This window comes from Thamnophis sirtalis, unplaced genomic scaffold, assembly GCF_051295495.1.
Source record: "Thamnophis sirtalis isolate CommonGarterSnake01/CBP01778 unplaced genomic scaffold, rThaSir2_p1.2 scaffold_7, whole genome shotgun sequence".
Taxonomy (NCBI): Eukaryota; Metazoa; Chordata; class Lepidosauria; order Squamata; family Natricidae; genus Thamnophis; species Thamnophis sirtalis.
Window position 1 is genome coordinate 2,397,748 of NW_028261387.1, and position 16,922 is coordinate 2,414,669.

General features: G+C 38.6%; 1 protein-coding gene across 1 annotated transcript in view; it reads right to left on the bottom strand.

The window, feature by feature from the left end:
• Positions 1-990: 990 nt before the first annotated feature.
• Positions 991-16,922, bottom strand: part of EEIG2 (EEIG family member 2) — a 34,562-nt gene continuing 18,630 nt past the window's right edge. Inside the window, exons 6-11 of the mRNA XM_087719204.1 lie at positions 9,819-9,925; positions 8,233-8,328; positions 6,636-6,825; positions 6,420-6,547; positions 5,359-5,428; positions 991-3,171 (exon numbers count right to left, since the gene is read on the bottom strand). Of these exons, the coding sequence (XP_087575330.1) occupies positions 3,129-3,171; positions 5,359-5,428; positions 6,420-6,547; positions 6,636-6,825; positions 8,233-8,328; positions 9,819-9,925 (634 nt within the window). The 3' untranslated portion in view covers positions 991-3,128. The remainder of the gene's footprint in view (positions 3,172-5,358; positions 5,429-6,419; positions 6,548-6,635; positions 6,826-8,232; positions 8,329-9,818; positions 9,926-16,922) is intronic.

The following is a 16,922-nucleotide window of genomic DNA, read 5'->3' on the forward strand; positions in this document are numbered from 1 at the left end:
ACAAAACTGGGCCAAACGGTATGGGACAGGTAATTTGTGTTCGTATTGACTGACGTCAACCTAGCACTGGAAGGAGCTATTTTACCTCCAAAATCCCTTACAAGTTAGTTGTGTATCCTGCACTATAAAATGTGTTTCACATAGTATTTGGCTTTGTGGTTGTGATTAAAAAAAAAAAAAGCTGGTTAACCGGGTTATTTGATTATATTAAGAGAAATACATTTCTTGGCATCTTTTATTGCCAAGCTCTGCTTAATTATCTTTAATTCTCCTTTACTAAAATACTTCATTGTTGAGGCTGAAATATTTCATTAGCTGAGGGTCTCAGAGGTGTCTATGGAAGCTGAAGATTTGTGATAAGTGATATTATGCAAGTTTCATTTTTTATGTGCATGTGTGGAACATTGCAATGTACCGTGATACTTTGTCATTCGCCCTCTGGCCCAAATGCATATCAACTCTGGTTTTTAATTTCAGCCAGTACATCAGAGAAACTAATATTCACGAGAAAACAGAAGGAAACGTGACCAGATAAGCCAATAAAACTTATCTTTTTTTATAGGGAAAAGTAAAATAAAACCAATCAAAAGAATAAAACTCAAAACCCATTTTATACCAATTCTTACTACATTTAGTAAATAAATGAATTATTAATATATGATATTATATTTAGCACTAGGGATTGAACAAAAGGATTTAAGAATTCCAATAAGGGAATGAGCACCTTGAATAGAATTTATCTTCTATGGAAAATTATTGGCGCAAATAAACCAGTTATTGAGCGGGTGAGGTGGTGGTTTGTGGCCTTTTAAAAAAACTGAAAAAGGGGTGCAAATAATTTAAAAATCCTTTCACTTTCTGCATGTTATTTTCAGGAAAGGTAACCTGTTTTCTTTGGAATTAATTCTTATTGTAGGAGGGGGGGAGAGAAGTAATACAGGAAAATATTTAAATCTCTGTGTAATGATTATTTTAAAAAAAGAACACCAATAAAAGTTGAGGACAAATTTTATTGAATTTGTAAGTTCACTTTACAATGAAGTATTTTATGATAAAAATGTTAATTTTAATTTAAAAAAAAACATTAGCATGTCGGTATACAGTTTACGCATGTTTAATGCCATATAAATATGAAGATCATTTCCCATGTCTCAGATGGACTGGAATCACTTCATTAAAATAATACAATTAATAAAAGTGCATGATATTTGTTCAAACTTTACACAGAATTAAGAAATACATACAATGAGCATATGGAATAAGAAGAGCTACCACCAACACGTTGAATGCCAAGAGAGAAATTCCCTCTGCACTAGTTCTAAAAGGAACAAAATTGGATATCTCAATGTAATCTGGTACTAATTATATTCACCGCAGAATATTTAGTTGAAAGTGATAATTTCTCATTATGGGTACTGTAATTTACCCTGCCGTTTATTTTAACCTGTGCATTCTCATACCAATTTGCTATTTCTCTAAATCAGTTATTTCCACAATAAATCCAAGCACTTAGGTTCATTTTACTTAACCCTACTAATAGAAAGTTCAAAGTAAATTAAAGTGTATTTCAAAACAAACCATGTGCATTCCTTTTCCATTATTTTAATAGCAGCTTTAAAAAACCCACTTTAAGTCAAGTTAGAACAAGTTGAAACATAATAGAACACCGTTGGGTACCATAGTAAAGAAATATTATTTTAAGAGTTCACACATGTGATTTCAGCAAAAAAAAAGCTATGATATTCATAAAAAAACAGTATTTCAAACATTAAAAATCCTTCATTTAACTAAAAATAACTCTTACTCTTTTCAAAAAGAATCAGTGATACCATGAAAACAGTAAAAATAAGACACTAAAATAAGATACCTATAATTAGCTTATTAAAAGTTATTTTTAAAGGTGTATCAATTTATTTTTTAAAGATATGAGGCCAGCTACTAAATTATCGATATAGTTCAAGATTATTGGTAGATTTCATACCATCAGCCAAAAAAAGTGATGTTTCTGCTGTCAGATAATACTTTGTTGAAATTGTTGCATAGGCAAATTATTTTGTTTTGTTTATACAAATGTTTATGCATCACAGTTTTGCCAGGAGATTTCTTCTGTGTACGTCTAATTGACATAAATTCTATTTAAGAGGACATGGGAAAAAAAGCAATTTAATACTGGAGAGCACTAGGCGCAAAGCATTCATCCATGGAAATGTTTGCACAGTATTTCCTTCATATATGAACCATGACCAGCAAACATAATGCAACAAAACGAAGGTAATTGCTATTATGCCATTTGCTCAATTTATGCCAGGCTTAAGTCGGAACTTCAACTAAAATAATGGATTTCATGTGGACCGAAGTAACCTTTATAAAGTGCTTATCTTTATAGCGGTTTACTATTTACTATTAAAGCTTCATAAAATAGTTTGTATTTCCTTTTCCCTTAGAAACAAGGCACTCTCCAATGATATTTTCCAATCTCTCTCTCTGCAAATCATCTTGTGAGCTCAAAGTTCCCATTGAATCCCGTGATAATGATTTAGGTACAGACTAAATGTCAGTCAATAACAACCCCATACTTTTTCATAGTTTTTAAGAATACGTACAGCACCAGCGCGGCTCTTGAGTATATTCAACAGTAATAAAATATGCATTATCAATCCTATTTAGGGCTAGTCACTCATTTTCAAGTGATAACAAAAATACATTACTGAAATGCATGTCACGTTTTAAAACTACACGTTTATAAAAAGTACTACTTTCTCAAAACACTTCCTTGAATGAGTATTTCCTATTCTGATTTGCCTATAGAAAACATTTCTTCCGCTTACAACTGATTTTGGTATAGGTTCAATTATATAGAATTTTTTTCCTCTTTCCAAAAAAAATAAAACACCCCGATTTGATTTACATATGGAACAATGCAACAACTCCATCAACAAATCTGCCAACAAATTAGCAGCATGCTAAAAAGATGGGAAATTGCCCTTGTAAATGGTTTCAGAAGAAAGCGTTTTCAACATAAAAGTATCTAAACAGGCATACCCAGTGTATGCCAACTTTCAGAAGATCTCATCCTTCATAATATTGAGAAATAAATTCTGGAAATCCATCAGCTTAGTCCAGTTCTTCTAGCGTTTTATAACTACTTGTTCATAAGCTCCGGATCCCGCTCTGAAAGATTAGAGGAAAAATTAGCAACAAAAGGGAAAGCTTGAACTTGTACAGGTAGTCCTCACTTAATGTACACTCATTCAGCGACCATTAAAAGTTACAGTCACACTGAAGAAGGGATAATGAAAATGGGTTTGAGGTTAGGTGGCGCAGTGGTTAGAGTGCAGTACTGCAGGCCACTTCAGCTGACTGCTATCTGCAGTTCAGCGGTTCAAACCTCACCAGCTCAGGGTTGACTCAGCCTTCCATCCTTCCGAGGTGGGTGAAATGAGGACCCAGACTGTGGGGGCGATATGCTGACTCTGTAAACCGCTTAGAGAGGGCTGAAAGCCCTATGAAGCGGTATATAAGTCTAACTGCTATTGCTACTGCTATTTAATTTGTATGCCGCCCTATTCCCGAGAGACTCGGGGCGGGTCCTAATGGTTGCAGCTGTTGTAATGTCTCTAGTCTTGCGATTGTAATTCAGGCATTCTGTGATCTCACAGTATCAATCACTATTTGCAATCTTCACTGCTGGCTTTCAATGACTGAAGACAGTGGGGAAAGCTGGCTGGTCACAAATGGTAATCATGATTATCAGATGCTCTTGACTCTTAGGATTCGCCTAACAGTTGCAACTGCAGGAACCACACTCGTAAGTGAGTGTGATCATGTAATATTGCACTTTACAAATGTGTTGTTGCTTAGCAAAGGCGCTCTCATTGGTAAGTAGGGACTACCCGTAGAGCAATTTACGCTTTCACACATACAGTAGAAATTTAATATTGCAAGACATTTGCAGTTTTCATTTTTAAAACATCAGTGCGTGTGTAAGTTACCAGGACAAAATGTTAGCACATTCTGTGCTCAGATGATAGAATGGAAACCTTTTCAGAAAGATTTTTCATACCGGAGAGGCACACACTGGCCAGCATGGATACAATAGCAAGGTTTGGACATGTGAAGTCACATTTTGTTGTGGACACTTTTTGTCCAGCAAATAATGGCTAATAATTTCACTTCTTCATGTGGAAGTTGACATAAAACCATATGAAAATCGAGAATATCACTACTTATATATGCCATATAGCTATTTTTTTTTAACAAGGTGTGCTTTAAAAAAATGAAACTTATCAAAGTTACATTAAGTGGAATCTAAACTCAAATGGCTCTTTGGAACTATTTTGATTTAACCGTAACATGAAGGCCATATTTCTAAGAACTATGACTTAGAAACAAGAAAAGGGGAAAAGCAACGAAGCCCATATAGGAGGCTGACAGGAAATCTCAGGTCTGCAGGCTAGACTGGAACTTAAATTAGCTTTCCATTGTGTGGGGAAAAAACTATACAAATTATTTCTATTTCATTGCCAATTGAGTTAACTTTTTAACCATATATTTGATGAGAAAAAAAATAGATAAAGATTGTTTTGGAAGTAGGTTTTTATGTTACATTCATGTTTCAGAAGAAGCCAAAATGTTAAAAGAATTAGGGAGTTGTTATCCACCTACCAATTTGCAAGTAAGTTTAATCAATTTTTAAAATACAATATAAATCAATGCATTCAAAGAATGAAGGCGGCTTGTCTTTTATACTTGCAAGTTGGACAACTGGTGTAATTTCTTCTTCCCCTTTGTATATAATTTTCTTGTCTTCCTGTTCGTTCCATGTTCCCCTATCGTTTTCTCTATCTTCAATATTAAGAGTGTAACACAAAGACTACGTTACACTCTTTCATGCTATATAAAATTAAGGTTTTTGATGCTTTACAGTAATGATTTAAATCAATAGCAGTAGCAGTTAGACTTATATACCGCTTCATAGGGCTTTCAGCCCTCTCTAAGCGGTTTACAGAGTCAGCATATTGCCCCCAACAACAATCCGGGTCCTCATTTTACCCACCTCGGAAGGATGGAAGGCTGAGTCAACCCGGAGCCGGTGAGATTTGAACAGCCGAACTGCAGAACTGCAGTCAACGGAAGTAGCTTGCAGTGCTGCATTTAACCACTGCGCCACCTCGGCTCTTGTTCTCCATCATGACAACTTTGGACTTCCTAGCCAGTATGTCTGGGTGAGGAATTCTGGGAGTAGAAGTCCATACTTCATAAAGTTGTCAAACGTGAGAAACACTAATATGAAGTGTTGGGTATGGTTTCCACGGCTGATTTTTCACAGATAAAAGGAGGCATTCATTAACGACATACCTATTAGGTAAGTGATGACTTCCAAAGGCAGTGCTCCCTCCAGGACCTACGAAGAGTCTTAGCCCTTCTTCTGTAAAAGTAGATATTTAAAAATATGCAGTATTACTATGTTTGACCAGCTGTTTTGTGGAAGAGCTACGATGCAATAAATGTTTCCCGTTGCTTTCTTCCAGCCATAACTATGGCTAGGAACCTTTGGAAGCAGAGAGGGATACGATGATGGGAGAAGTTTCAAACAAATGGGAATTGTGGAAACTGCACCCCCCCCTACTTTAAATCACTATATACAGATTATCTAGTTACCAAATTATACGTAGATATTTAATAAATAACATAAAAATACAGTTGTCAAGAGTATAATTCTATAAACACATTTCTAATCTGAACAGTTGTTTCTCCTCAAGAGTGTCAAAGGTTTTAATGCTTTCATCAAAATGATCAAAGCAGCTGTCAGCATCACTTCATTCAGTAATCAGGAAAGAAAACCACTGGACTCCCTTTGAATTGAAATCAAGTGTACTTTTTTCTAATTATAAATGAACAGTTGCAAAGCTAAGCTGAGTCTGGTTCATTAGGCGCGAAAGCTAATAATATAATGTATAATTCATTCCCCTCCCCTTGGCATCCCTGTGCACAGTCCAATCATATTTCCCCCCAAATGTCAGGTGTGAGATAACTTCAAGAGGCATGACCAGGATGGAATGCTGGACCGTTGGCCTTGGCGGGAAACTCCCTTCCTCCACATGCGCAGTAAGGTGGTCAGTTCAGCGTCTAGAAACTTCCTCCAGCACATCAATGATTCCCCTCCCAAATGCAATGCCCCCCCCCTCCCCGTTCCAATGGCAGCATTGGAGTGGAGTGGAGCATATCTTTGTCTCACGGGTGGGATAGTCTTTGCATAATTTGTCCCTCCCTGTGGCTGCTGCTATGTTTCTTCAGTAGGTGCCATTTCAGTACCTTTTAACCATTACTACATCATTAGTGATTTTCCTCTGTGTAACCTAAGAGTCGGAATGACCGCCAACAACTTATTCTCAAGTTTTCATTCTTGTTTTACGAACCTTCTGCGCTTGAATCCAAGCTGAAGTCTTGAGTCTGCAGTATTTTTTCAACAATGTCATCGGCGTCAACCCTTGTGGCATCAACCCTCTTCAGTTGTGATTCCACAGAATCCTGTTTCACTGGTAGCCTATGAAAAATATGAAATGTCTAGAAATGCTATGCTCCAGAACAATGATCAATGACTACCATATTATTAAATCTTCCCATTTATTTACCTGTTTGAATTTTCTGGGACGGCATCCTTCATAGTTGCTTTCAGATTATTATCCTCAGGGCTTCTGGATTCAGCCTCTTCACATGGCTCTAGAATACTACTTATGCCAGTTGATGTGCTTCCCACAGAGGTATTTCTTTTATGACCGAGATCAGAGAAGCTCGATGATCTGGAATGTGCAGTACTGTATCCTAAAATATATATATTAATTCAGAGCCGTTAGTCTGATGCCATGTCAAAATTTCCAGCTTCTTCTTCTAACCAGAATACGCCATTTTAATGCCAATCATAATATAGCTATTTGTTATTTATTTGATTATGAGCAACTAGTAAGTACTTGTGCCTAGCAAAGATATGGGCCCTAAAATTATTACAGGTAGTCCTTGACTTACAAAAGTTCATTTAGTGACCGTTGAAAGCAGTGGGGGGGGAATTCAAATAATTTAACAATCGGTTCTCTGCCCTAATGACCATCTGGGTAGGCGGGGCTCGGTGGTCATGTGACCGTGTGGGCGTGGCCAACTCAACATTACTCAGGTCGATGGGCGCTTCGCCTTAGCTGTTACAATGCAATGAGAGTTAACCGGAGAGGCAGTTTCTGTAAGCAGGTCAATAAAGATTAGGCTAGAAACAACACCAGAATGTTTCCTTCCTGTGTTCCTTACAGGATTAGTCCTGTAAAGCGGAAAAAAACCAAAAGAAGATTTCTTCCAACAACCGGTTCTCTGAACCTCTTAGAAAGTTACCAACCGGTTCTCCCGAATAGGTGCGAACCGGCTGAATCCCACCACTGGTTCAAAGTTACAACACTGAAAATAAGTGACATGACCATTTTTCACAATTACGATTGCAGCTTCCCCACAGTCACATGATCAGAAATTCAGATGCTTAGCAATTGATGCATATTTATGATGATTGCAGTATCCTGAGGTCATGTGATCATGTTTTGTAACCTTCTGACAAGCAAAATCAACGAGGAAGCCAGATTCACTTAACAACTGTGACAAGAAGGGTCGTAATATGGGGCAAAATTCATTTAATAAATGTCTCACTTAGCAACAGAAATTTTGGGCATCATTGTGGCCATAAATTGAGAACTACCTGTACTAAATTCTTAAATTTAAATTTTAAATAACAATTTAAAAACCTGAACATCCATTAAGGTTCAACTGGACTACCAGCTATGCAAAACAAAAATCTAGACTCTGGTCTAGACCGATAAGAAATCCATAGTCTATGAATCTATGAGTTTTGCAAGGTGGACCATTTGCAAAAGTTTCTTAACCTTGGAGAATTTAGGGCATGGATATTACTAAACAGCAAGTTTACCATGACAAGGGAATGGTTTTCATCTAGCAATATATAAAGTCTAAATAAATCTAGCTTCCCAGATTCACATGTCAGTAATTGCCATATTGGCCATCTTGATTTGTGCCTACCCTGAGACGTAAATGTAAACACTAAACTCAAGTAAAATTGGGTCACCAACATAAGTTAGGAATTACCTTCTCAGTTCAGAAAGAAAGGCAGCTAGATGAATTCTACATATTCACTTTCTACTACAGAATTACGAAACCAACAAAGAATAATAGTTTTACCTGATACTTTTGATTGCTGGCTTGCATAACTAGAAGTCCTAGAATGTCCACATGCTCCAAGTTCATCTGGGGTTGAGATGCTCTTGCTTGTAAAATCTGTTGGAAAAAAACTGTCAGACTGAACAGCACTACTGCTGGATTATTTCCACAGGTAACTGAGCTATTTGTAATAAAGACTCGATTAAAATTAATCAGTAGGTTTGCTGAATTGATCCCTAGTATTATACCTTTGCATTGTACAGTATATGAGGAAATTAGCATGCAGATAACATTAGGAAATAATGGTAGGTAACTATGTTAACTCATTTATTTCTCTAATAATGATCTGTCTTGCTGCAAGGAACGTGATTCGTGTATTAAAAATCCTCTATTCTGTCTTCATTTAGCTTTGATCATTTAAAAAATTTAAATTGAAAAATAACTGCATCACATCTGTTATCACTATAGGACTAAAAACAACTATAGTTTGTAATCTACTAAGGACAGATAATACTAAATCATGTTGGTCACCTATGTACCTCCACAATTCTTTTTTTAAAGCCATCCCCACACTTGAATCAATGCTGGTAACTAAGAAATGATTACACATTCCAGCATCAAAAATTGCTTGAAGTTTAAACAAGTTTGAAATGTAAGACACTACATATCAGAATGTTTCTCCATATTTAAAACAGTCTGTCAGTAAGTAATTGTAATGCAAGAAGGCGTCCTTCAAAATTAACATCCTAGTTTTTTTAAGACAGTAATAGAGCCAAGGTGGCGCAGTGGTTAAATGCAGCACTGCAGGCTACTGCTAGATCAGCAGGTCAGCGGTTCAAATCTCACCGGCTCAGGGTTGACTCAGCCTTCCATCCTTCCGAGGTGGGTAAAATGAGGACCCAGATTGTTGTTGGGGGCAATATGCTGACTCTCTGTAAACCGCTTAGAGAGGCCTGAAAGGCCTATGAAGCGGTATATAAGTCTACTGCTATTGCTATTGCTATTCACAAAACAGATAATCCTAAAATTCTATGCCCCTTTATGATATCATGGGCATTGAAATACCGTATGTGCATGTCACAAGGATGGGTAACTGTATCAAACACTGGGTGATTTCCACAATGATGTTATAAAGGGGTGGCGCAGTGGTTCCACAATGATGTTAAGAGCCAAGGTGGCACAGTGGTTAAATGCAGCACTGCAGGCCACTTCAGCTGACTGCTAGTTGGGGAGTTCAGCTGTTCAAATCTCACCGGCTCAGGGTTGACTCAGCCTTCCATCCTTCTGAGGTGGGTAAAATGAGGACCTGGATTGTTGAGGGCAATATGCTGACTCTGTAAACCGCTTAGAGAGGGCTGAAAGCCCTATGAAGCGGTATATAAGTCTAACTGCTACTGCTATAGATATTGTTGCTTATTCTAGATACGTACAGACAGTACTTTTAAATAGACATATGCATGCATGCTTCTTAGATATGAGTTATCATAGAGAAATATTTGAAAGACAGCCATGCTGAAGTACAATTAATTATCTTAAGAAGCCTTATACTGTGTTAACTGAATAATTATTCATTTTCCTGTGGCTGATCGCCTTCCACAATTTCCTACCTGATACAGTCAAATGTGACCCTTTGGTGTTTTCTGCACCTTTTCTGTCTTCATGGAGGGTTTCTGATTCTCCAGCAATTGGTATAGACATTGATGTAGATGGAGGTCTGCAATCAAAGAAATTTGAGATGGAAGGTTGTTGTTGTGTGTGTATACTTGTGTATGCATATCTAAGGGCAACAGGCTTTATGCTTTAGTTCATAAATAATTTTCAGCTCTCCGGACATTTAATCTCTTGCTCGGGACTTGACTTAGCAGAAAAGCCAGCTACATAATACTGCAAACATGAATGAATATTTACACAGCATCCGATTGCCTATTCTGGAGCAAAGAATGTACAGATCTTTTATATATTTGTGGTGCAGAGTTAAACTGGCTTTTCCTTACTATTTTTAAAATTAATGGCTATTTGGTGATGGTAACTGAGAATGGGTATCTTTGGTAGCTGAGATTTGTTTATATAATAGTTCCTTGTACTCTGAGAATTGCTGGTTGCTGCCTCATCATTTTCAGCCATTAGAAGGGGAAACTAACTACTGCAAAGAAGAAGAATAATTTATAAGTAATAATTCTGAGTGATGCTAGGACCGAGGAAAAACAAGTGCAAAAAATTACAAACTATTGGGACTTGAAGATCAAAGGTGAATGCTTATGAGAAAAGAAACCCATTGTTATACCAATCATGATTTGAGCCCTGGAACAATTCCTAAAGAACTTCCTCGGTAACTGGAAGTATTGAATTTATCAGACCTGAACACCTAATTTTACAAAAAAAAAAAAAAAACAACCCACACAACCACTCTACTTGGAACTGTCTATATTCTTTTAATTCTTAATAATTCTTAGGTCCATGGTTAGGCTTTCAATTATTAAGTTCCCACCAGTCTTAGACTGTGAATCTAAACCAGTGGTTCCCAAACTTGGCAACTTTAAGACTTGTGGACTTCAACTCCCAGAATTATCCAGCCAGCTGGCTGGAGAATTCTGGGAGTTGAAGTCCACAAGTCTTAAAGTTGCCAAGTTTGGGAACCACTGTAAGACTTGTGGACTTCAGCCAGCTGGAGAATTCTGGGAGTTGAAGTCCACAAGTCTTAAAGTTGCCAAGTTTGGGAACCACTGATCTAAACTATAGAATATTCACACATAGTTATAAAAAAAAAAACCCTTTCTGTCAACAACATCTGGCAACAAATGGGCAAAGGACTCAGGCAGAGGTGGTATTCAGCCATTCTGACAGATTCTGGAGAACCAGTAGTGGAAATTTTGAGTAGTTTGGAGAACCGGCATATAGGCTGACCCGCCCCCCCACTACCTCCCAGCTGATCTTCTTTTGTTGCCCTGAACAGGAGCTGGAAAGCAGATTAGCAGGGTGGGGAAGGAATGGGGATTTTGCGGTATCCTTCTCCTGCCACGCCCACAAAGCCACGCCCACAGAACCAGTAGTAAAAAAAATTTTGAATCCCATTAAAGGACTCTGGGCTCCTAAGGGAAGTGGGAAGAACAACCACCACATACATATAAGACATAAAAAAATGTGTTGGAAAAATCATACCACTGCAATCTGCTATTATAAATCAGAACCAACAGTGTGTGGGGGCTTCTTAAAACAAAAATTTCAACCTAGGAAAATAATTTATCTGGATTCGAATACCACTGAACAACAGATCAAATACCAATGAATAGCAGATCAAAGGAGATTCATTACCAGAAATAATATACTCAGGAAAGCTGAACTGGAGAAGATTAGGAAAAATTGTGAATATGGAAGACCCCGTAGAAGAAACTCAAATAATAACAATTGTGAATAGAAAAGAAGTGGGCCGAGTGAACTAGAGATAACTTAGAAGAATTAAAAACAACAGAACCAGTACAGGCCAGCACTGGAGCAACCTATGAACTGCCTCTCTGAGCAGAAGAATTAAGAGAAAATTATGGCAGATATAGAATTACCAGCAGAAGGACAAAGACTGCCAGAATTGAAATTAGTGCTCAGCAAAGATCAGATACTTATACTGAAGGGTGTGGATAAGGTGCTTGCATTGAGTAAAATAACATCTATTGAACAGAGGCTTAATAGTCAGAGAAAGAAAAGGAAGAACTTGCCCTAAGTGGTCAGGCTATAGAAATAGACAACAGGAAATTTGTACTTTGAGATTTGCAAGATTCTGTTACTGGAGCCTTACCGTAAAGTAAAATTGGCTCATCTTGTTGTGTTTCCTGTCTGGCTTATCAGGAAGGGCTGTCAAAAACCTACTGAACCACTCCAGTGAATAATGAATTAGCGTGCCACCTTTTTCTCCCAGATACTTGATGGGGCACAACACATGGCTTGTGGACTTTATGGCTTTATCCATAATTTTTGCAAGTCAATTCTACTTTATTTTGGTTTGGTTTTTTTTCCACTTAGAGGGGAAAGCTGATACTAGTCCATCCGGCTTTTATAATTGGTTGAGATACCATCTGGAACAAGCTTTCTCAATGTTTCTACCATTATTTGACAGGCAAAGGTTTTTTTAAAAAAAAATAATAATAATCTTGGAGCAAAGATACACTCTGTCATCTTGAAAAATACAAGTCCAAATCCAGCTCCACTGGAAAAAAAAATCGGAGCTACAGTATGTTAATAAGATTAAACATGAAATTCTGAAATGTAACATTAAGCATCTAATGCAAATATTTAATGAGTGATATTTTTAACATTGTGAAGAAATGATGATGTTCTACCCTGCTGGGAAATGATGTGTGTGTGTGTGTGTGTGTGTGTGTGTGTGTGTGTGTGTGTATATATATATATATATATATATATATATATATATATATATATATATATATATATATATATATATATACACACACACACACACGCACACACACGTACATACATACATACATATATATACACATACATACATACATATACACATACATGCATACATACATACATACACTATATGTGACTGACACATCAAAGTAACACTATTTATAAATAATCAGAAATCCTCAAAATCCATTTTCAGGAGGAAATACAAGTAGTATTCAATACAAATGACATCTACAGATGACTCAGATTAAACACAGAACCTAACAAGCCTGATTACTGTAGTTGTTTACTCTGGGCAAGAAGGAAAAACTGCTATTATGGCATTATAACGACTCACAAACCTGTATCGATTACTTCAAGTCCTCATATCTGAATTTTTACACTGCTATCTAAACCTATGCAGCTTAAAATAATTAACTCCAAATTAAGAATGTATGCTGTTTAATATTACCGTACATTTCTTTTCGTGCTGCCTACAAGTAAATTATAACATGGCTAATGGGAAAGAAAATCTTCCAGCTGCACTGTCACAATTAGCTCTCTGAGCTACAGTACATGACTCATCGCAAAAGTCTAGAAATTCATCCCAATCCTACTTTTCTTTCTTTCTGGTACAATCCATGTATACAGCTTTCTGGAATAGCAGATGTACAAACCAGTGGTGGGTTTCAAAAATTTTTCGAACCTATTCTGTGGGTGTGGCCTCCTTTTTGGGAGTGGCTTGCCAGCCATGTGACCTGGTGGGAGTGGCTTGCCGGCCATGTGTTCTCTCTCTCTCTCTCTCTCTCTCTCTCTTTCCTTTTGTCTCTCTGTCCCTTTTTTCCTTTTTTTTCTTTCATCTCTCTCTCACTCTTTCTTTCTTTCTTTCTTTCTTTCTTTCTTTCTTTCTTTCTTTCTCTGTCTCTCTCTGTGTGTGTGTGTGTGTGTGTGTATGTGTCAGTGGTGGGTTTCAAAAACGTTTGGAACCTCTTCTGTAGGTGTGGCTTGCTTTCCAGGTTCACTGGTGGAACCTCTTCTAACCGGTTCGGTAGATTTGACGAACCGGTTCTACCGAACTGGTGCGAACTGGTAGGAACCCACCTCTGGTACAAACTGTCTCTTATGGATGAGAAGCCAAACCACGAAAGAAAAAGAACATCTTTGATACCCAACATATAGTAGCAGCTCAATGCAAGGTATTCATCTGTATTACTAATTGAGTATGTCATTGTTAACAAAGTTAAAATATATAACCTTAGGAAATAAAGACACGGTTGTGACTAAGAGGAAAGGGTTCTTCAACAGAGCTCAACAACTTCAGATAAGAATATTGCTGATATGATAAAAGCCCACATGCTATTTATGCAGACCAACATAAGCCAATTGTCATAGTTTTTGAGGCAGACTCAGCAGCAGCAGATACCATCACTACAGAAGATAGGAACTGAAGGGCCAGAGAGACTCACTTCCTTTGGATTGGACTCACCAAATTTAAGAGTTGCAATTCTAGCACTAAATTATCTTCTTATACAGATCTGACACACTGGGTAGGTGAGAAACTCATCAAAATAACCAATGAGATACATAAACATCTTTTTGTTCTATCACGTAAAAGCATCCAAATAGTAAGTCAAGAATATTGTTAAGTATATTGTTATGGAAGTACAAAAGCTATCAAGATAGATTGGAGTTGGCTCAAGAAGCGGAAATATACCAATGAGAGGAAGAGTGGGAAACAGAAGGGAGATGGGAAGAGAGGGAGAGGAGAGGGTAAGGGGGGGGGGAAGATGAGGAGGATAAGGAGGAGCGGAATGTAGAGAGAAAGATGGGATAGGAGAGAGGGGAAGGAGGGGAAGATGAGGAGGGTGAGGATAAGGAGGAGTGGAATGTAGAGAGAGGAGAAGCAGAAGGGAAGGGCAAGTAGAGCAGGAAAGGATGAGGGAGGGAAGATAGGAAGTAGGAGAGAGGTAGAAGAAAGAGGTGTATGGAGAGCAGAAGAGCTAACAATGGGCTTTTATCTTTTTTTTGTTTTTTTGTTTGGGCGTTGATGATTTATTACTATATGATACTGGCTATGTATAGTATACATGTGATTGTATGTTATGAAAATGGAAATAAAAATATGTTTTTTTAAAAAAAGAATATCGTTTCCCCCCAGATCAAGGTGTTACTGTGCTATTAAGAGGTGCAGGTAATCCTCAAGTTATGACAGTTCACTTAGTGATCATTCGAAGTTATGACACCCCCCCCCCAAGTAACTATGACATAATCCTGAAGTTACAAATGTTGTAGCACCGTGACAGTCATTCATACTTATGAACTAATTGCATTTGGCCTTCCTATTCCCCCCCCCCCTCCCGGCCAGGTCTCCCCAGTCGCAGTACCCATGGAGGCTCACTTACCTTCTGATGAACTAGGGAGATGTCAGTTCCTTTGCCCGCTTTGGTGCATTCGCAGAGAACAGAGGCCTCAAGTAACGTGAGATTAGTAGTTGTGAGTTCTTGCCTGTTGACCTCACATGACAGTACTTTAGGCCTCTATTCTTGGCGAAACCGAGGCCTGTGCCAGATCCGTCCAAAATCGTTAGCAAGCCGATGAAACTTTTTTTTTCCACATAGAAAGTTTTATTTTCCATTTTCATAGCATATAATCACATATATACTATTACATAGTCAATATCATGTTGTATTATTAAGTAATTACATCAATTCATCTTACCATCAACTACCAAAGAAAAGAAAGAAAAACCCAGTGATTGGCTCTTCTGCTCTCCATACATCATATTTATACCTTATATGACACTCTCTTCCCCTTCTCTCCTCCCCCTTTCTACATTCTGTCTTCCCTCCATCCTTTTCTACTCTACTTTTCCTTCTCCTCTCTCCGCTTACCACTCCTCCTTATACACCTCCTCTTCCCTCCCTCACCCTCTCTCCTGTCTCTGCTTCCCACACTTCTACATCCTGTCTTCCCTCCATCATTTTCTACTCTACTTCCCCTTCCTTTCTCCTTCTCCTCTCTCCCCTTACCACTCCTTATACACCTCATCTTCCCCCCTCACCCTCTCTCCTGTCCCTCTCTTCCTATCTTTCTTCTCTCCTCTGCTTCCCACTCTTCTACATCCTGTCTTCCCTCCATCATTTTCTACTCTACTTCCCCTTCCTTTCTCCTTCTCCTCTCTCCCCTTACCACTCCTTATACACCTCATCTTCCCCCTTCACCCTCTCTCCTGTCCCTCTCTTCCTATCTTTCTTCTCTCCTCTGCTTCCCACTCTTCTACATCCTGTCTTCCCTCCATCATTTTCTACTCTACTTCCCCTTCCTTTCTCCTTCTCCTCTCTCCCCTTACCACTCCTCCTTATACACCTCATCTTCCCCCTTCACCCTCTCTCCTGTCCCTCTCTTCCTATCTTTCTTCTCTCCTCTGCTTCCCACTCTTCTACATCCTGTCTTCCCTCCATCATTTTCTACTCTACTTCCCCTTCCTTTCTCCTTCTCCTCTCTCCCCTTACCACTCCTCCTTGTACACCTCATCTTCCCCCCCTTCACCCTCTCTCCTATCCCTCCCTTCCTATCTTTCTTCTCTCCTCTGCTTCCCACTCTTCTACATCCTTTCTTCCCTCCATCATTTTCTACTCTACTTCTCCTTCCTTTCTCCTTCTCCTCTCTCCCCTTACCACTCCTCCTTGTACACCTCCTCTTCCCCCCCTCACCCTCTCTCCTGTCCCTCTCTTCCTATCTTTCTTCTCTCCTCTGCTTCCCACTCTTCCTAAGCAGACGAAACTTTAAGGCAGTGAAATTGCCTTATCCCCCCCCCCCATCTGGGAAGCGGTTTTTGCACACAAAATTGGAACGGCGCGAAAAACATTTGAAAGCCAATGGGAGGCTTGAAGCAATGCAATTTTGCTGCCCCAGAGTCTCGTCGGCTTTCAAACACTTTCTGCACCGAGACTGCAAGCAGACAAAGAAACCGTGACAGAGAGGCTGGAGAGGAAACAGTTCAGTAGATCTTCACAAGGTAAGTGATCTGGTGCAGCATGATGGGGGAGCAATTGTGGGGATCTCAGGGGAGGCAGCATGAGGTATCTCAGTGGGTCAAGGGAGGGCTTGGGTTGTTTGAAGCAGGTGGCCTGTTCCATTGCTAGACACCCACCCCCCCAATGGCCTTACCCACCCAGAGATACCTCATGTATACTTAATGACCTGTACATTTGATTAGTGAATGCATGGAGGAAAGCAGGGAGTGAGCACGTCCGTTTGATGTGATTCACTCCAATGAATCCTCGGGTTACGAATGCAATTGG